This window comes from Lichtheimia ornata (genome assembly GCF_029851405.1).
Source record: "Lichtheimia ornata isolate CBS 291.66 chromosome Unknown scaffold00029, whole genome shotgun sequence".
Lineage (NCBI taxonomy): Eukaryota > Fungi > Mucoromycota > Mucoromycetes > Mucorales > Lichtheimiaceae > Lichtheimia > Lichtheimia ornata.
The window spans coordinates 46,812-66,706 of record NW_026695349.1 but is presented as its reverse complement, the minus strand read 5'-3'; the positions used below and the strand labels follow the sequence as shown (position 1 = coordinate 66,706).

At 43.6% G+C, this 19,895-nt stretch overlaps 9 protein-coding genes across 9 annotated transcripts; 4 read left to right on the top strand and 5 right to left on the bottom strand.

Moving 5' to 3' along the window:
* Nucleotides 1-326: 326 nt before the first annotated feature.
* Nucleotides 327-890, bottom strand: O0I10_006508 (uncharacterized protein; the record flags this gene model as incomplete). Its single annotated transcript, XM_058486535.1, has 3 exons — nucleotides 327-541; nucleotides 612-807; nucleotides 861-890. The coding sequence occupies 3 exons, from the start codon at nucleotides 888-890 to the stop codon at nucleotides 327-329; spliced, it is 441 nt and encodes a 146-aa protein (XP_058342606.1).
* A 155-nt stretch (nucleotides 891-1,045) lies between these two features.
* Nucleotides 1,046-2,464, bottom strand: O0I10_006507 (uncharacterized protein; the record flags this gene model as incomplete). Its single annotated transcript, XM_058486534.1, has 3 exons — nucleotides 1,046-1,204; nucleotides 1,257-1,897; nucleotides 1,960-2,464. 3 exons carry the CDS (start codon nucleotides 2,462-2,464, stop codon nucleotides 1,046-1,048), a joined length of 1,305 nt encoding a protein of 434 aa, XP_058342605.1.
* Nucleotides 2,465-3,018: 554 nt separating this feature from the next.
* O0I10_006506 (uncharacterized protein) lies at nucleotides 3,019-4,716 on the top strand (the record flags this gene model as incomplete). The annotated part of the gene is made up of 1 exon (XM_058486533.1): nucleotides 3,019-4,716. The coding sequence occupies one exon, from the start codon at nucleotides 3,019-3,021 to the stop codon at nucleotides 4,714-4,716; it is 1,698 nt and encodes a 565-aa protein (XP_058342604.1).
* A 190-nt stretch (nucleotides 4,717-4,906) lies between these two features.
* On the bottom strand, nucleotides 4,907-6,013 carry O0I10_006505 (uncharacterized protein; the record flags this gene model as incomplete). Its single annotated transcript, XM_058486532.1, has 6 exons — nucleotides 4,907-5,071; nucleotides 5,133-5,300; nucleotides 5,369-5,417; nucleotides 5,476-5,580; nucleotides 5,643-5,745; nucleotides 5,824-6,013. 6 exons carry the CDS (start codon nucleotides 6,011-6,013, stop codon nucleotides 4,907-4,909), a joined length of 780 nt encoding a protein of 259 aa, XP_058342603.1.
* A 565-nt stretch (nucleotides 6,014-6,578) lies between these two features.
* On the top strand, nucleotides 6,579-9,322 carry O0I10_006504 (uncharacterized protein; the record flags this gene model as incomplete). The annotated part of the gene is made up of 13 exons (XM_058486531.1): nucleotides 6,579-6,713; nucleotides 6,781-6,965; nucleotides 7,038-7,191; nucleotides 7,248-7,431; nucleotides 7,497-7,641; nucleotides 7,706-7,805; nucleotides 7,867-7,989; nucleotides 8,053-8,310; nucleotides 8,383-8,534; nucleotides 8,608-8,758; nucleotides 8,822-8,992; nucleotides 9,051-9,176; nucleotides 9,236-9,322. 13 exons carry the CDS (start codon nucleotides 6,579-6,581, stop codon nucleotides 9,320-9,322), a joined length of 1,971 nt encoding a protein of 656 aa, XP_058342602.1.
* Nucleotides 9,323-9,755: 433 nt separating this feature from the next.
* Nucleotides 9,756-11,802, bottom strand: O0I10_006503 (uncharacterized protein; the record flags this gene model as incomplete). Its single annotated transcript, XM_058486530.1, has 4 exons — nucleotides 9,756-10,687; nucleotides 10,765-11,067; nucleotides 11,134-11,416; nucleotides 11,476-11,802. The coding sequence occupies 4 exons, from the start codon at nucleotides 11,800-11,802 to the stop codon at nucleotides 9,756-9,758; spliced, it is 1,845 nt and encodes a 614-aa protein (XP_058342601.1).
* Nucleotides 11,803-12,634: 832 nt separating this feature from the next.
* On the top strand, nucleotides 12,635-13,087 carry O0I10_006502 (uncharacterized protein; the record flags this gene model as incomplete). The annotated part of the gene is made up of 3 exons (XM_058486529.1): nucleotides 12,635-12,700; nucleotides 12,762-13,005; nucleotides 13,074-13,087. 3 exons carry the CDS (start codon nucleotides 12,635-12,637, stop codon nucleotides 13,085-13,087), a joined length of 324 nt encoding a protein of 107 aa, XP_058342600.1.
* A 201-nt stretch (nucleotides 13,088-13,288) lies between these two features.
* On the bottom strand, nucleotides 13,289-14,927 carry O0I10_006501 (uncharacterized protein; the record flags this gene model as incomplete). The annotated part of the gene is made up of 2 exons (XM_058486528.1): nucleotides 13,289-14,489; nucleotides 14,647-14,927. The coding sequence occupies 2 exons, from the start codon at nucleotides 14,925-14,927 to the stop codon at nucleotides 13,289-13,291; spliced, it is 1,482 nt and encodes a 493-aa protein (XP_058342599.1).
* Nucleotides 14,928-17,781: 2,854 nt separating this feature from the next.
* Nucleotides 17,782-19,871, top strand: O0I10_006500 (uncharacterized protein; the record flags this gene model as incomplete). The annotated part of the gene is made up of 9 exons (XM_058486527.1): nucleotides 17,782-18,072; nucleotides 18,129-18,201; nucleotides 18,281-18,396; nucleotides 18,460-18,613; nucleotides 18,677-18,996; nucleotides 19,068-19,154; nucleotides 19,207-19,582; nucleotides 19,651-19,692; nucleotides 19,753-19,871. 9 exons carry the CDS (start codon nucleotides 17,782-17,784, stop codon nucleotides 19,869-19,871), a joined length of 1,578 nt encoding a protein of 525 aa, XP_058342598.1.
* Nucleotides 19,872-19,895: the final 24 nt, after the last annotated feature.

The following is a 19,895-nucleotide window of genomic DNA, read 5'->3' as shown; positions in this document are numbered from 1 at the left end:
TCCCCTCGTTCGATCTCCGAGTCCTTAGTGACACAGAAGCCATGCTACATACACCACCCCTTTTGACAGCAATATCGCGCCCTTCATTTCATTATAAAGTTGATGATGCATTACCTACCTACCTACCTGATCATTTCAATGCATCCTATTGTATCACTTTCAACATGTTTGTTATACCCGCTTGTCCTTTAGCCTCCAATCCATTATCTCCCAAACCCCCAAATCCATCAACAAAGCACCAACTATTGGGGATAAAATCACATGTGGCCAATTGTCATCCAATATCATTATTAAAAACCGTATTCATTGTATACATACAACATAATCTAATGGCTGCGAGATCCCTTTTGTTGTTGTCGTTGCTGTTTGCTAAAAGCCTTGACTTGATTCTCGGTCACCTTGGACCAAACGTAAAAGACGGCGAGGAAAGCCATATGAAGTAGCATAGCACCAGTGGCTGTCATGTAGGGTAATGTCTCTTGTTTACGTGCATCGAAATAAAGATAGGCCACAAGAGCATGATACACCATCAATCCCGTTGCTACACGACACACATTCCATTTTTAAGTATAAAGGTGATCCATCAGCATCAACCATGATCCCATCCATACCTGTAGCACGTTTACACGGAAGCATGTCAGGCAAGTTGAAGCACATTAAGCTTGCAAGAGCAGCACCCAGGATAGCAACACCATAACCACGTACGGCCAAAATACCAGCTGCGTTGTCGTTGAGTGATAAAGTTGATTCTACAATTTGAGGAGCAAAGAACAATGCGAGACCAAGGGAGCCATGAAGGGTAGCATGCTACTCAAAGCATTAGAATGCGACTCTCCCATTGCGACGTGTACAAAGCTTACCAGTGCAAAAACCAAGTCGAGACGTGCCATAATATCAGGAAAAGGAAAAAGGGAAATCCGATTACCGCTATCAATGCATTTTTATGAAAGCTTTCTCGGCGGAGTTCAGTTGAAGACACTCACATCACATCACTGATGCGCAACGAGAACCTTAATAAGCAAGATTTTATTTACATGATCCCTATTTACACTTCAAGAGCAGGACTACCAGGAGATTCTTCATTTGAAAACTTGGTAGCAATGAACACCTTGATGACGCCACCTTCCCTTTGGTCGAATCGCTTATAAACTTCAGGCGTTTGCTCCAAGGGGAAACGATTGGTCAAGATGGCTGTTGGATCAAACTATCAAAGAGAATAAGGAACACCATCCAATAAATGTGTTTTATGTACTTACATCTCCATTGTCGATGTGTTTGAGACACGTCTCCCAATAACGCTGGATAGGAGCTTGCCCACATCCAATCATTCGAACGCCCTTTTCCATAAGAGCCCCAACCAAGAAATGGTTTGTGTAAGCAGCGTAATCAGCAATGATGCTAATAGTGCCAAACTTTCTGGTAGCACGCAGAGCCTCGTTTAGCACCTCTGGAGAATCCGTTTCCAAGCCAACAGCATGCTCAAACTTGTGAAGGAGCGATTTTGTGAATCTGAAACCAGCACAATCGATAGCACGATCCAAACCTTCGGGGACAAGCTCGAGGATTTTGGCAGAGACATCTTTTTCCTTTGAGTAATCGATTGTTTCAGCATCCCAATACGACTTTGCCAAATGCAAACGGGCCTCGGTATCATCAATGGCAATGATACGTTTGGCTTTGAACACTTTGCGGCACCATTGTACTGCCAATAAACCAATAGGGCCAAGGCCCCAAATGCCGACAGTGTCACCTTCTTGCACACCAGCTTCGTATACAGCATGATAGGACGTGGGAACAATATCCGAAAGGAAAAGAGCCTTTTCATCAGGTAGTTTTTCGGGTACCTTGAGCAGGTTAGTGTTGGCAAATGGAACACGGCCATATTCGGCCTGGCCACCTTTAAACCCACGTGTCAATCAGTAAGATTTCATTGTTCCCGTAATATTTTCTTCTTCTTACCGGCAAATCCACCCACAAAATGTGAGTAACCAAGAATGCCACCTGTACGTTGACCATACAATTTCTCTTGCAGCGTGCTGTCATTGGTTGCTTCACAAGAGGTGAACAGCTTTTTTTGACAATATCGGCATCGACCACATGCAACATTGAAAGCAGCTACAACACGATCGCCAGGTTTCACATGCGTGACACCTTCTCCGACCTTGTCAACAATACCCATCATCTCATGTCCAAGAATATCGCCCTTCTTGAGTTGCATGATTTCCCCATGGTACAAGTGCAGATCAGAGCCACACACGGTTGTGCCCGTAATCTTAATAATGGCATCCTCCGGATCCGTCAAAGCGGGAACTCCCACTTGCTGCATCTCCAATTGCTCCTTGCCAAGCCAAACACACGCCAACATCTTTTCACCTGGTTCCGTATTTTGCGTATCTTGATTCGAGGCTGCTGTTGGATGTGCACCCAACTTGTCTTGGATGATATTTGCTGCTGCATTCATCATTTTGAATAAGGATTTCGAGAATGAGCGAGAGAGTAAATGTGTGTGAAAAGAAAAAAAAAAAAGAATGCCCTTCACCCCTGTCATTGGCAGGTCTGTATATAACCCTGCATCTTGGCTTGCATGAAATCATATTGACGTTTCAAAATTTGTTCATTGCTACATCAGTAGAATAGCATCAGCAGCCGCCAAACATGAATGAATGACATACACTCAATGGAAAGAAGCCAATGTTTCCTTTGTAAAAGCACGACGATGATATAGAAAGAGTCATCATGAATCGCTTTTTACGTTGAATATCATGCGCTATCATGCGGGCTGACAAGAGAATATCATGCTGACTATGCATGTTACACAGAGGATTTGGCACGACGCATCTGCAATGCACAATGGTTGAAAAGCGTGGCGTTTTTATTTGTTGTCCACTGCAAGGAGAGAGCTTGTAGTAGCATATTTCCTTTCTTTCCATCTTTTGACCCCTTATTCTTATCTCTTTTTCTCGTTTACTTTTTTCTTTTCCTTGGCTTATGGACGCCGTTTCCACCACTACCATCGCCATGACGACCACATCAGGCACCATCTTGTCGCTACCCAACGAGGTGTTGTTGTCTGTTGCAGACCATCTTTGCTTGGGTGATTTATATGAATGTAATCGCGTGTGTCGTCCATGGCATTATATATTTCGACAAGCATTGTATCGCAACATCGATATACACGATACATGTTCAGCCGATTCGCTTGTTGCATCCTCGATACCCCTTCATGCGATTCGTCACCTTTACCTTGCCAATCAAGTCGACGTTCATAGTGCAACGATGTCAGCTTTCCCATGGTCTCGTCTTCAATCGCTTCACACAACCCAATTGGTCCTTGAGTCAATACCTATCCAATCCACTTTTCTCTCGTCTCTCACGCTTTCCAATGTCCAAATGGAAACACTTGCGCCTTTTTTCACTCATATGGGTCGCCTTACAAAGTTGTCACTGAACTTGACTGGTGGTGGGGAGTTGTTGATAAGCGACGTTGATCACATTCTGCAAGCGTGCCCATATCTTGTGACACTTGAGCTGCAGGGTGATGTGCTATCATCATCAAACCTTATCCGCCAGATTTCCTCATCAGAGATCCAAACACGGCTTTCTAGACTTACCAGTTTGGCGATCCGTTTTAAGCGATTTGATTATGACGCAGCTGTACCATGGTTTACATACATTGCAAACACTTTACATGCGTTACGTCACTTGACTCTTGAAGGGGAGAGCGTCATGGTAGACCTTGTAGAACAGCAACATCAGCGACCAATCAACCAACAAGTGGATGCAGCATTTGTTGCGTGTGTTGGTGTCACACGTTTACCCCTCAAATCAATGAGATTACGTTATCTGGGTTATCTTCTACGTCCCGATTTGTACTTGCTCTTGGTGCACCGTATACCCAACGTCGATTTACAAGGCATCGAATTACAGCTATGCAGGGAAGGATGGCTAGAGCGCATATTGACAAGTATGCATTCAGCCGTACAAAGCTTATCAGTATCCATGGTTTATCCACGTGCGCTTTGCACCTCACCCGTATTGCGTACTTGCCAATCTTTACGTGAACTTACCATTGGGCGTACATCTGGATTTTGCAGCAGCCGTGGTCATTGGCAACTACCCTTGGTGGATATCTTAGCACATGCAACATCGCTTGATTCACTCACTCTTTGTCAAGTCACCCTCACAGACGCTGATGACAACAACAACGTTGCATTGGATGCTGGGATTCACCATCGTTTACGTCGTTTAGTATTGAAAGGTGTGGTATTATCGAATCATGTGTTTCAACGAGTGGCACAATCATGTCCCAACATGGATTGGTTGGAAATGAATCAGTGCAAATGGATGGATAGTCGGCAACAGCAACAAGGTCAAATTCCAACACCTGGTAAAATCCATTTACCTCAGCACCATCTTCGCATGATCGACATTTCACAATCCGGGCACTTGTACAATTTGAAAGGATACCAGCTACTAGCATTAAATGGAAGGCAATGGCTGAAGTCGACGAGTAAGAAGGATCAAAGTCGAGAGATAAAGACGTGGCAACAATTGAGAGAAGCACACAAGATACCAAGGCGATGTGAATTGGTGAATCCATATACGGTAACAGACCTGGAGATATGGCATCATGGTCATCTGGAGTTGTCATGTGCTTCAGTGGAACATTTTTACTTTAATGGATCTCGTGTTCCTATACCCCTCCTCCTTTCCTGAACGCTTCCTTTGATCCACTTTCATTCTTTGTTTTGTTTGTTTGCTCTCTTTTTCGTACTATCAATAAACCATTTCCAATGCATAATCCCCCAACCAAGACAAGCAACAAAGGCTCTACATTGTATTACCCAAAGTTGTTCTAATATTATTTCTTTATGCTTTTTGCCTGTTAACCTCGCTAATCAATCTTCTATTGTTGTTGCACTTTTTCTGGAGCAGCAATCTTGCCGTACACTCGCCACATGTCTTCAGGATCAGAGATGGTCTTTTGGAAAACGACATACTCCAAAATGTTATGCACCTTGTTGGGGTCACCACCCACCAATCGGTTCTTCTTGTCGTACACAGCCATCGACTAAACGAATAATGTTGTCAGATCACCCGATGTTTTTTCTTTGCCATTCTTCCAATATTACCTGTTTGGTGTACATTCTCAAGGTAGCCTGTGCGACTGCAAAGCCATGCTTGCTAAGACCCGTTGTGCCGACGCAACGTACACACACAATCTTTGGTGCTTCAACCTCGCCATGATAACGCCATTCCCATCGAGCACTACCACGGTTCTTGATTTGATTCTTCAAAGTCTAAGACATCCATCCATCTCACCACGTAAGTCATTTTGTTTTCCTTTTCCATGGATGCTTTTGCTTACCGAATACATAGAATCCAAGCACGTCTCTTCCAATACTTCACGATCTCCTCTATTCATGCATACCAATGAATGCTGTTTCCATGGCAAATCCTTCATCCTATATTTACCTTGCAAAGGCATCGTTCATATCCTTGTACGTTTCCTCGGCAACCTCAAGGAATTTGCGGGAATCCCATTTTTCATATTGAGACTTGTATTTGATAAGACCGACACTAATCCAATACCATGATGAGATCCACTTGCTCACTATTACAAAAAGGACACTCGATGGTACCTGAGCATGTTTTGTACACCATTCTTGAGGTTACGCCACTTGGTCAATCGCCACCGTCCAAAGTCGGTGATAGAAGGCGACTGCTCAGGAGGGACATAGTTGGCTATTGCAACCCCACTTGTCAGTAACTCTTTTCTCGAATCGTCGAAGGGCAGGAGGGTGGTGTGGTGTTGTCACTTACCAAAGACGCCATGGTCACGAATAAGGACTTGCTTGCCCTGCTGATCGCGGTTGCTGGCATACATGCGATGTTGTTGTTGGAATTGGAGAGCAGCCATAGCGCCCACTTGACGCTGGAATGCACGTTGTGCAAGAACAACGGGTTGTGTTGCTGTCAATGAAGGAGTCAATCGTAAGCCTCGAAGCGCCATTTCGTGAGTGGGGGGTGGGAATAAAAGGCAAGAACAAGAAGTGTCAATGGTAGGTTAACTGCCAAACAATTTGTTTTTTTGCGGCGGCTGAATGTTACCAGGCTGATGACAGCTTTCATCCTCGCCCACGCATGAACAATGACACCATCTCCCCCATTCTTTATCTACATTGATTATCCCTTATGTTGCCATGGCTTTAGAATAGAAACGACTCTCCATAAAAGAATGTATGTAAACATCACTTGATTTTACTACTACTACAACTACAACTAGCAGTTGGGTGATCATTGGGCACATTGTGTAGCTGCATTTCTATATTCAATAAACATGAATGACGCGTGTTATGACATTATTTGACCTATTCAAGTGCATGATTCTATTGACTTGGGATGTGTAAGAAGAAGGGATTCCAATAGGGCTAATACTCTGCACCAGTGAACTAAAATGACCAGTGAAAAAACCCAGCATCGCATCAGCATCCTCTTTCTCTTTACATCCCGCCTTCTTTTTCTGTGCACGCACACACACATACATACACATACGCCGCCCCTAAACATACACCACAATGTCGGCCATGGAACGCAGGAAACAGGAGTTGGAGATGAAGCGTCAAAAGCTTGCCGAGCTTCGACGTGCACGTGAGGAACGCAAAGCAGTACTCGAGACTCAATCAACACGAACCCAATCATCCACAACCACGGTACATATACCCTTCCCTTTGCAGCAATGTTACTGTTCCATCTTGAACAACAAGCTAATGAACGCAGAGCTCATCAGCAGGTCGAGACCGACGTGCCATTGATGACCTAGTCGCACTTGTTTTGGGTGAAAGACCAGGTTCAGGCACAGGTAGCTCATCGGATCGCGGCTCGGATGCTGGTTCAGACGCAGCAAGTTCACGACCCACTTCTTCCAACTATGGATACTCTATGCCTGGCACCCCTGTTAGCGAGTAAGCAAAGTGAATAGAGGAGGATAAGATAGTGCATATCAATCTAATCATGATTCTCTCTATGTACCTTAGCTCCAACGGCAATCGATTATCCATGACATCTACCACTCAAACGGCAGCTGGTATGGCTTCAGCATCCACCACTACGACTGCCGTTGCTGCTGCTCCTCAATACGTCGCCGAGCTTTCCGAATTTCAGACCGTTGTAGCTGATATCCCCCCCTTGGTAAGGATCAACCTATCAAAAAGGTACATGTACGGTTGACTTATCATTTAGAATAGGAACATGTTGTATACAGCAAAGAGATCCAAACGGCTGAAGGTTCTTTTGATGCACCACAAAAGAGTGAAGAAGAGATTAGACAAGAAATCATGGAGGAAATCGAGCAGCTCGAGAAACAACGACAAGCGCAGTTGGAAGAGGAAAGGAAACGTGCCGAACAAGAAAAGAATGAGGAGACACCTGGTAAGTACTTTTGCAATGAATGAAAGGTGACATGCATAGATAGGCTCATCATGATCCCAATATAGATTTGTCGGTGGAGGAGAAAAAGATGATCTTGACATCCCCCGAGTTTTTGAGCTTTGTCGATACGTCATCCAAGTTTGTGGAAAGAGCATTGAATGAGACCTACGATTTCATGAAGGATTATACCCTTGGTGTGGATGTTGATAGGTAAACAAATCACGTGTGTGTGTATGTGTAAAAGTGACATGATCTAATGATCATTTTGATCCAGTGATGAGAACACCGGCAAACGCGTCAAATTTATGTGCGACTTTTGGGATGAAAAGTGGTCTCGTAATCGCTCAGTGACGGATGTCAATTGGTCAAACAAGGTTAGACATTGGAAAGGTTGCTATCTAAACGCGCTTACTAACATAAGGTCTTATGATTTAGTACCCTGAACTCTTAGTATCCTCCTACAACAAGAATCCAGCAACTGTTAACGATCCTGATGGCGTTGCTCTCGTGTGGAATTTGCACTTGTTGGAACGTCCTGAATTTGTATTCCACTCACAGGTAAGAAAAAGTTCATCACTTGATATATCAAATCTATGCTCACATGTATCATCCCATGGGTAGTCCGATGTGCTCAGTGTCATGTTCAGCAAATTCCATCCTAACTATGTGATTGGTGGCACTTATTCTGGTCAAATCGTCCTTTGGGATACGCGTGCCAAATCTTTACCCGTATTGAAAACGCCATTGTCGGCTGGCGGTCATACCCATCCTGTATACTCTTTGGAAATGGTCGGCACCCAAAACGCTCACAATTTGATTACTGCAAGCACAGACGGCTTTGTGTGTTCATGGCAACTCGACATGTTGGCCCAACCACAGGTATTATCATTATTATACATTGGATCAAGCATCAAGAGAGTAAACATGCTGATACGCATGTCTTTTTATTAGGATTATTTGGAATTGCTACATCCATCTCATAACAAGACCGATGAGGTATCAGTCACGTGCTTGGGTTTCCCTGACAACGAGACAACCACCTTTTGGGTTGGCACTGAGGAAGGCAATGTGTATCAAGCTGGACGCTATGATCAAGCCGGCAGGTATGGAATGATTGTGGGGATATCTTTTATCGGATGCTAATTTTCTTCCTTTTCGGCGCTTGGTGGAAAACAGCAAAGCAGGCATTAACCAAGCTGATACTTACAAAGGCCACTATGGTGCTGTGACAGGTCTTCATTTCCATCCCTTATTTGGCTCAGTCGACTTTTCCGATTTGTTCTTGACTTCATCCGTTGATTGGACTGTAAAACTTTGGAGATCCAAGGTAAGCAAAAGAAATGATACCTATGAGGGGGGAGATGTAAATAACAAACAACAACATGGATAGTCTGCTTCCAAGTCCTCATCTCAACCTACCGAGGTGGTGCCTCTTTATTCATTCGAACATGCTGATGATTATGTATACGATGTCAAATGGTCACCATCCCATCCTGCGCTATTTGGCTCTGTCGACGGTACTGGTCAATTCGATTTATGGAATTTGAATGCGGATACAGAGGTATGTTCATATCAAAGGGATCTTGACAGTATCAGTAACTAATAAACATGTCACACAGGAACCCTATGTGAGCACATCTGTGGGCTCAGGACGTGCATTGAACAAGCTTGCATGGGACAAGGAGGGTAACAAGACTGCTATTGGCTCCAGTGATGGACGTGTATACCTTTATGATATTGGCGAGGTAAGATTGAGAAGGAGAAGAACCTTGTTCAGATGAGCTTATCATTGTCTCGTGACTAGATTGCTACTCCTAAACAAGATGAATGGCACCTACTCCAAAAGAACGTCTCTGAAATGATTGCCAATCAAGAGAACCCAGGCAAATAATAATGAGGCAGGAATTAGGACCCATCTATTTGATTGATTTTCACTTTTTTACCAAATTTATCCTCTAGCTTTTTTCCATCACCCCTTCCATTTTGCATGTAATAAAGAAAAAGGTCTTCGCTCTCAAGATTTGATTGCACATGTAATGTAAGAGTGATTGAGAATCCAAATAAACCAAACGCTACTTTGCATATATATATTGTTGAAGAATGCCATAAAGAAGATGAAGGATGCCACAAAACAAAAGAGAGAAGGAAAGACTAACTACTAGGATAGATCATGAGCATCAAAGGTGTAAGAAAAAAAAACTGTACAAGAAAACAAAAATTGGGACATAGGAAGCGTAGTGTACTAGAGGAGGGGAAAAAGAGACAATATGTAAGTTGAGAAAGTGAGATTATTACTGCCGTTGAACAGTGTTGTGGCGTGTGTCTTATGTACGATGGGTGATGGTTGTTGTTGTTGTCGATGATTTGTTGTTGCCATTGGTTTCTTTTCTACTATTGTTGTATGCGTTGTTGATTTGTTGACGAATGAGGTTCAAGAGAGCCCTGTGCTGTTTCCTCGTATCCTGGCTGACATTGGGATAAAGCTGTTCTTTGTTCTTGATTGTAAGATCGGAAAGGTCACTTGCCAAAATATCCATCACGTCTTTGTTGACAGGCTTACGTTGAGTTGACGGCTTGGTTTCCTTTGCTAGTTGTTGTTGTTGTCCTTTGTCAAGATCATTTTTCTTTGTTTCCTTTTTGGAAGGCGGAAAAGAACGTAAGGAGGAGGTGTTGTTGCCCTTTTCATTAAACACGTTGGCTAATGTTGTCAAATTTTTGCGATCTTCGCTGGACGCCTTGTTGGTTTTGATAGCCTGAAACGTTTCAATAGTCTCGGATTTATCACGCCTCCCGCCATCTATAGGTGCTTTATGCTTGTTCTTGTCACTAAAACTCGCATTGCTCTTGACGTTGGCATTCATAAGATTGGTGGTGGAATGGATAGTGGGTTGAAACCCCTGATGATCCATCATGAGCATATCTTGTTGAGGCATGTAATGATCGCGTTGCCCCGTGATACCATGTCCACCCTCTTGAAAAATGGGATGTGAATGGACATAGGGGTCCTCTACTGCTTGTGGTTGTGGTTGTTGTTGTTCAAGCAAATCGGCATAAGGGTCACTAGGAGGAACGTATGGGATGCTGTACATGCTATCCAACATCATGGGATCCTGTGCAACATTTTGAGAAAGTCGCTCCAACCATGCATTAATGCTTGCCATCTCCTCATCATTGGTCACTGGCACGGCAAAATCAGCGGGATTCACGGCCCCCGTCTCGAGCATACTTTGCAGCACATTCAGGTGATGTGCAACTTCTACAAAAATAATCATGATTAATCCCAATGACACTTTCCATTTTCGTCATCATGAATGATGCTTCATGCCTACATACCTGGACTGTATCCTTGTTGTTGTTGATGATGATGCTCCTCCATACTTGGATACACAATGTTTTGAAGTGCTTGCTCTGATGTAATCTCATTTGTTGTTGTTGTTGCTGGGTAACCAACATACGATAGGTTCTCGCTGGTTGCTGTAGCAGGCATCGTCGATTGCTTTAGTGTCGTTGTTGGTGTTGTAAACTCGGCATATGGATTAAAGTAAGGTGACACGGATGTTGCAGGGGAAATATTGCTGCTGCTATTGGATGTTGTTGGATAATGCAACCATGAGCTATCGGATAGGATAGAAGGATCTGCCGATTTACCGTATTTTTTTAGTCCCACCATTACATAACATAAAAAATTCGCCTATCACTTACCATCCGAGATCGTACTATGAGGTGGTGAATTCATCATCGTAGGTGCAGGTGACATGGGGAAGATACCAGCAGCGCTACTACTACTAGTAGTAGGTGGATATTGTTGTTGAAGCAATTGAGCGGATGATTGACGACTATGTTGTCCCTTTGACTCATCATTAGTGGGAGGAGTCAATGGGTGTTGTGAAGCACGTGCTGTTCCCTGCAATTGCTGTTGCTCTTCAAGATGGGTCTTTTCATGCTTCTTGAGGTCCTGAGGTCGTTTAAACGACTTGTTGCAATACTACGTAGAATGACAATGTTAATTTAATATGCTTGGTGGATGATGGATAAAATACATACGTTGCAGTGGTGAGGTTTAAGGGGAACGTGAACTCGCAAATGGCTTGTAATGTGATCACGTTTGACTACGGTGACATGGCAATGGTCCCAATGGCAAGTGAGACATAGGTTGCCAGTGGACTTTCGGCCGACGTGGTCGGTTGTCAAGTGAGCGTAGAGTAACTCTGGATCAGAAAATGTCATTGAACAACCTGCCCAACGACAACAGAGATGATGATGGTTGGTGTTGGTAACGAGTCCAGTGGTGGTGGTGGCGAGTGCAGTGGCGGCGGCGCCTGTAGGTACTACAACGACGGATGATGATGAAGGTGGTGGTGGATGATCCATTGATGTATTATAATAATGGGGGAGAAAGCAGGAAGAGAATGTGCCAAGAGTGATCTTTATATATGGGAGATGCAGCTAAAAATACAAAAAAGAGACTTGGGATGCAAAGGGATATTGGCGTTGTCCGTAATGTATACAGTGAGAGGGTTGTGTGTATGTGTGCGTGTGTGATGATGAACGAAGGGGTTCCAGCTGGTCTTGGCATTGCCCAAAGCGAGTGGCGGTTGCAGCACCTTTGTGTCACATCAAGCGTGGCTGGTAACCATATCAGACTTGCCAATGTTGTATAGTTGGTTTCTCGGCATCCTCGCCGTATATCCTCTTATATTGCTCAGCCGCAGTAACTCTTTTTATATGTAAGCATCATCAACATCTGTCACAGCAATGCCATCATTCATTCATTCATTCATTCATTCATTCATTCATTCATTGAAGCGTCAACATGAATAGTAATCATTCTTTTTAATCATTGTAATTGAATGAGGAGAGTCAGCATAAAGGCCATTGATAATCAACATTGAATGGAATTGCTTTCTAAATGTAAACATGACAATAATGTAATGAAGATCCACAAGAAGAACGCCCCATAAAGTGTTTTGTATGACATGTTGTCTGATGATGCGATGCATGAGGCCAAGAAAAGGGATTGTTACACAGTGGCCTGGATTATTGTCGGCTGCTGTTGCTGCTGCGGCACCGCATAATGGCTGGGTGTCATGCGGCAGTACCAGGAGTTCTCCCCCTCTTTTTTGACAAAGAAACGTATGTAACAATGCCATCCATTGATTCATCCATCATCCATCCATCTTAATCCATCGATTCTTCATCTAGCATGTCTTCGGAAAACGCCATCGTTTACGCCGCTCTTATCCTCAAGGACGACAATGTCGAAATCTCGGTATGCATGGCAACCACGCACATTCCATCACCCATTGCTTGCTGACTCAAAACGTATACAGGCTGATAAGCTTCAGACTTTGACCAAGGCTGCTGGTTTCACTGAAATCGAGCCCATCTGGTTCTCCTTGTACGCCAAGGCTCTTGAAGGTCAAGACCTCAAGGAACTCATTTGGAATGTTGGTGCTCCTGCCGCTGGTGCTGCTGCCGCTGGTGCTGGTGCTGCCGCTGCTGGTGGTGAGGAAGCCAAGGAAGAGGAGAAGAAGGAGGAAGAGAAGGAGGAATCTGATGAAGATATGGGCTTCGGTAATGTATTTCATGCTATGCTGTCATATTACTTTCCTTCACTAACCATTTCGCCATCCATTATTCAGGTCTCTTTGACTAAACAACGCGTCTTTCTTAAAGAAACATTCCATCCATCATCTATTCACCACACGATAGCGCAGCATGCGAGGTCATCAATAAAGAAGACTCTTTTGGTTCACACACACACATCCTTTATTACATTGGATCTATATAAGTACAAATGTCGATGGGGGGAATCTACAATAAGGAGAGATAGAAGAATGATGGTGTATGAGATCCATTATGCGCTAAGAAGCATCATAGCCAATGCCATCACAAGGGGCAAGAAGATCGTTGCAACATTGGATGATGCGGAGGAAGTATTATCAGCACCGACGCCATTGACCTTGCCTTCAACATTGGCAGCACTTGCAAAACCGATTTGATTATGCTCAATGTCAAACACAAGATAAGTACTACGAAGCACAGAGTCACCAACGAGGAGCATATTGTTGTTACTGCCAATAGGTGCGACACCAAGCATACAATAAGTAGCGGAATCCGTTGTAGGGCCATCAAGAGGAATCAAGAGTTGAGAAGCGGGTACAGTGATGGTGACAGGGTCTGGGGAAACCTTGTTGGATTGGGACATGGATAAAACCAAAGCGGCATCTGATTTTGCAGCTTTGCAATCGGCAATAAAGACTTGTGATTGAGTATCCAATGCGTAATTGCCTGCGCCCACGAGGGATTCAGCGATAGAGACAGCCATATCATTGGGTAAATAGGTCAATGTAGTGCCAGTGTCAATAATAAATGCGGTGACTTGATCAAATGAGATGTTGCTGCTGGTGCGTGTGGATTGTGGATTCTCAACAGCAATGCCTTGGCCATAAGTCATCCAATAAAAGTAAGCGGATGATGAGCTGACAATGGATGACAGGGGATTGGAAGATGTTTGTAGCTTGGCAACGGGGAGATACGTGATGTTGCCACTAAACTTGCTATCGTCGACACCACCAAAGATGACTTCGCCGGCCCAACCATCTTCATTTGCATTGTTCATGTACACTGAAAAGATGTGCTGCGAGATGAGGTTTTGTTCCACAAGGTTGAATACGAATGGATTGTAGCCTTTGCCTCCCTTGCTGGCTGCGGATGTCAATTGAGGATATCCAAGACCAAGGATACCATTACCAACAACATCGGATGACCCGGACGACGATGAGTTGGCTGAAGGTGTATCGGTTCCACTACCACCCACAGAGGTGGTTGTTAAAATATCGGCTGTAGTTGATGCAAGACCAAACTGCTGATTCTCCACGCTCACGCCTGCCACAGTGACGGTATCGGTAGCATAGACGCCCTTGACACTGCCAATGCCATACTCGATGCTGAAATTGGAGCTCATGTCCTTGAATGTTGACGATGCTGAGGAGTCGAATCGTGCGTACGGGCATTCTGTAGTTGAACAGCTGGTCGAAGGAACCCATAAATCGGCACTGGTGGTGATGTAAAACAATGCAGGTGAAGATAAAAAAAGGTAAATGTGATGTCAATCTCCATGCATGTGACATTGCCCTTTTGCCTCTCCTCTTGTTTATTCTTTCATTCACTCACGTGCCCTCACGCACACATATACAAACAAGAATAAATTACCTGCCAGTATCAAATGTAACAGTAAAGTTTTGTGCAGGGGTACCAACACCCACCTCCACAAGATATTGAGATCCCTGATCGTTGTAAAGGGGTCCTGAAAATGGATCTCTCTTCCTCAATGATGCAGGGTCAACGTTGCCTGAGCGTGGTCGACGTTTAATTGGAAGTCGTACAAGTTTTGGTTCAGCTTGTTCATGGTGGTTGGTAGAATCGATAGGCGAACAGTAAACAGATGATGTCGCTAGCACTGCCGCCGACAATAGTAGAAAGGAAGAGCGCATATGAATACAAAGAATAAAAGGTAGAAAGTGGAGAAAAAGGAGAAAGAGAGAAAAGGAATAGCGTGAGCGATTGATATAACGGCTGTGTTGCGTCGCATTTCATCATGTCGGGACAAGCGGGCCATCTATGCTCTTTTGTGGGTTATTCACACACACACACAATCATCCCCGCCGTGGGGCGCTGCTGCTGTTATCGCTGCTGAAAATACTTTTTGGTCTTGGCATGAAGCGGTAAAACCGTTCACATTGTCCTACACAGCACCATATTGTACCCTCCTCATAATAGGAAAAACTATTTGGTCACACCAATGACTTTTTCGCTATTGCTTTCTGCATGCAATGACAAAAGGAGTAGCATTTTTCCTCAATAGAAAGATATCAAAGCACAGATGCGATCGGTGTATTGGATGCCGAATAGCCGCATATTATTGTTATTCTTACCCACAAAGATGGAAAAACAAAAACAATGAGCCGAAGAGCAGCAGTGGCGAAAATAGAGTTCCCGTTACTAATGACCAATAGCTGCTTTCATAATGACGTCCTTGTTCAATGCCCATTACAATGGCTGTAATAGTATGTGTGTGTGTGTGTGTGTGTGTGTATGTTTCTCCCCCATTGTCGCCCGGACCATTGCCATTATTGGATGAGACGATGATGCAGCAAATGATGCTGCATGCAAGCAGATGCAATCCCCACACGACTTTGACCCATGTCGTACACATTGCATAAATAGACCACTGTTCTCTTTGGTCAAACAAGAAGCATAAACATTCATTGTAACACCATCCTCCTCTCCCATGGATGAAGGTGATGGCATGAGCACAATGGTAAATCCTACAAGTTGATTTTCCCATCATTTGGCAAGCGTCTGAGATGTTCATGGAAGCTCTCTCACACCACAAAGAAAACGCAATGGCGATGATTGAGCTATTCTTGACATGAAACAATGATAAGGCAATGATAAAGGTCACAATGCTTTGGTTGGTCTTGGCAAGGGTGATGGATGTACCACTTGTATCATCATCCACACAGAGGCGGCGCGTGCTAAATGTTTCGGCTTAGCAGCCTTGACACAAAAAAATAAGGACATGTCAGTGTCATGCATCTTTCAAATGGTCGTTAGCACGCACACCCCACTTGCCGGCAAAACAACTGTGCCTGCAAGCTTTTAATGGAGATGTACATGCTGCAGGGTCATGTCGGATATCAAATTAGGCACTGGCCACTGGTGCATGCTGCTATTCATAATACCAAACATAGCCTCACCACCCGTACCTATCCATCATACAATTGATTATCGGGATGGTGCATTGAAAATAGGCTCGTCGATCAAGCTGCTGCTTGAGGCATGTTAAAGATAGATTCTACATCATGCACTTTACTGTTGTTGTGTATAAAAAGAGAAAGGAGATGTCCAACCATAAGCTCATCATGCGGATCTGAAGAAGGTTTGACAAATGAAAACACCAAAGGTGGCAGCGTGATCATAGAGGCGTCATCTAACAAATCACTCCGCATCCAACAATAGCATTGCACAAGCTAAACGCTTGTGCAATGATGACCGTTTTCTTGTGCTCCTTTATTGTATATACGCATCAGTGCTCCTCTAAGCCGTTAGCCTACACGATTTAGTTGGTGCATGTAACTCATCATTGATATCCATTCTCTCCAGCCTTGAGAAAAAAAAAACATGTAAGCGACCACGCCACGTTTTTGATCTTGATAAGAGGATCATGTCTTGGCATCGATAGCTTTAATGCAGCCATGAAAGCTAAAGTTGAAGGATATCAAAAACAAACATAAAAGACGAAGACAAGTTGGCAAATGAAATGTAATTGGCATAATAATGGAGCATGCATGGCGCTGTTTGAGCGAGCAGACTTACTATCATGGGCAATGCTACCACATTGGCAGTACACCTATTCTCGAAGCAATGTCGCCGCCATTTAGAAGAACCATAGATACACAAACAACATCATCATTATGAGTAGCATAAAAGGATCATGATGAAATATGGAGAATAGCACATGAAGGAACGAAGTGTAGTATCTATATTAGGATGGTGGTATCTTTCTCTGATTACTGCTTCTTGTAGCATCGTTCATTGGTTACAGGCATTGAGGTATGTTGTCAAAATCAGTCGTCCCGGTCATGTTACTTGGTCGCTATTGTCTACATACATTGACCACTACCAAAACATCCACGGGTGTTGATCCTAAATGTAAGAACAAGCGAGACGTAAACAATACATTGACGGCTGTGAATTGTGATAACGAAATTTTAGCATAAATGTAGCCTTAGATCAATGGTTGGTTTGAGGTTTGCCATAAAATTAGCCAGAGATTTTATCCCTGTAACACGACAATGCAATGATTTCCTTTATCCTCTACATAGCAGCAATGCAAGGTAAATCATGTACGTACCTGCTGATTGGGTAATGTGTAAAGCGCCACTCACCCATATTATAGTACACTGTGCTACATTTCTCGCTATGGTTGCACTGGGTACACCTGTTATGTATATGTTTGGCGTCTTACCTTTGGAATGAAAGTCGCAAATTGTATACCTTTTGGTACCCTCGCTTCTTTAAGGATACGTTTATTGAATGTAATCGAGCTTCAACGTGCATGTACGTGGTATGCTTAGCATTAAGCCTGTCACTTTATAGCCAACAATGCATACGCAAAGCGCTGGTCAAGTCTGTGGGACATTGTTTACGTCTTGTAGTTACACTTGTTATACCATCCCCTTGGATTTATTAGCCGGTGTGTGATGGTGCGCTCTTCTAATCTTCTTGTTTTTCTTGCAAAGATACATTTTTTTCGCTTCCTCTTACAGCTATCGACGACAACTCATGAACCATCCTTTGTCGTTAAGTCTCACGAGAACATACGTGGAAAGCTATTTTGCTTTTACCAAACAGCTATTGAATCGACATCGGATCAGCACAGCCGTGGCACTTGCTGTTGTTGGCCTGTGCATTTCCTTCTCCAACCTCGCCAAAGGTCCTCGCAATACACGTCATATTCCAAGAGTTGACTTTATAAAGTATGTGCGTTCCATTTTGGCTAAGAAATCTCGGGAACAAATTGCTCGAGAAGTCAACCTGCCAACTATACTTGCATCAGAAACCGGTCTTTATATGGTAATCCCCCCTCGTATTATTACCATCCTCATCTAAATGCCTTTTTTTTCCTTCAGGGTTATGATCAAAATCAATGGTGCCTTCATATTGCCATGCCTAAGCATGTTAAACATGTTCTCATGAACCAAGGTAAAAAGGACATTGGATCTTTTATTGTTGCTTCTTCATGATGATGCTAATGCTTGATCATGTTGATCTATCTCCAAAGAGCTATTTCCCAAGGGCGATGGTATCACTACCCGTAAAAACACTTTACTAGGTCGCTTTGCCTTTGGTCCCAACCTTGTCACTTTGGAAGGAGACAAATGGAAGCAACATCGTATGGTATGGCAACGCGCTTAAAATTTCATCAGCGGCATAAATCCACCAACATACATCCATCATTAGATTGCCAATCCCGCCTTTCGACGTTCAATGCCGGTGGGCATGTTTGGCAACCTCTGTGAAAAGCTGTTTTCAGTCATGGGTGCTAACGATACAAAAGATTTCCGTGGTTTGACTGAACGTTTTGCTCTTGATGCTATCGGCTGTGGTGGATTTGGTAATAGGATGGAAATGGTTGCTCACATACAAATGCTTGATTGCTTACATGCTACAATAATAGGATTTGACTTTAATGCCGTGCTCGACAAGAATAGCCCCTGGGTGGTCAAGTACTTGGATATTATCAGCTCTGCCTTTGACCCATTCTTCCTTGTGTTTTCCTTTTTCGACAAGAGATTGCGATTCCTTTTCCCCTCGCGCGTACGTGCTCATGAGCAATTATCCGAGTTTTTGTTGAAGATGCGTGAGATTATTGATTACAAACGTCGCACATTGGAAACATCAAGGGATACCATCAAAGATACTGAGAAGGATTTATTGATGCTTATGATTGAAGCTGAGAAAGATGGGGAAGCAGCTTTAACAGATGACGAGCTTATGGTACGGTACCTATACTACGCTGATTTCTATTTCACTTACGTACAACGTGTATCCGGTTATATGCGTAATAGAGCAACCTTTGTGTATTCTTTATTGCCGGACATGACACAACAGCTAATTCTATGGCTTGTGCAGCGTACTATCTCGCAAGGAATCCAGTAGGTATCCATTCTCTTATCAAAACAGGAGGACTCATAACGATATTGATAGGAAATTCAAGCCAAAGCAAGAGAGGAAGTGATCCGTATTTTGGGTGATGAGCCAAACCATATCTTCCCTAGCATCGAGCAAACTCGTCAAATGCATTACATCACCATGATCATCAAAGAGACATTGCGTTTGAATCCACCCCTTCCCAATGCATCATTTCGAGTGGCAGCACGAGACACAGAAATTGATGGCGTGTTTATCCCCAAAGGCACTCGCATCCAAGTCGACATTTACGAAAGTCAACACAATCCTCGCGTATGGCAAGAACCTGAGGTCTTCCGCCCTGAACGATTTGCAGCTGATGATGAAGCCGATCATATTGAAGGCTTTGGATGGACGCCTTTTGGTAATGGTACCAGGCAATGCATAGGCATGAGTAAATATCGACCGCAAAGATAAAATGAAAGTGACAAAAGGTGCTGACGTTGTATCATTCCATCGTAGATTTCAGTTTGACTGAACAACGCGTATTCTTATCCATGTTGCGTAAGTCATTGCTGCATGCATGTATCCTTTCTCTCATTCTCATCATCGATCGTTTGATAGTGCGTAAATATGAATTGTCATTGCCCAAAGACACGATTCATGCGGATGGTATTGTGACCCATGGTATGCCCGTATCCGCTCCTCTCAACATGCAAATCACATATAAAAGTCGCTACTAGTTGCATCATGAAAAGTCGTATATA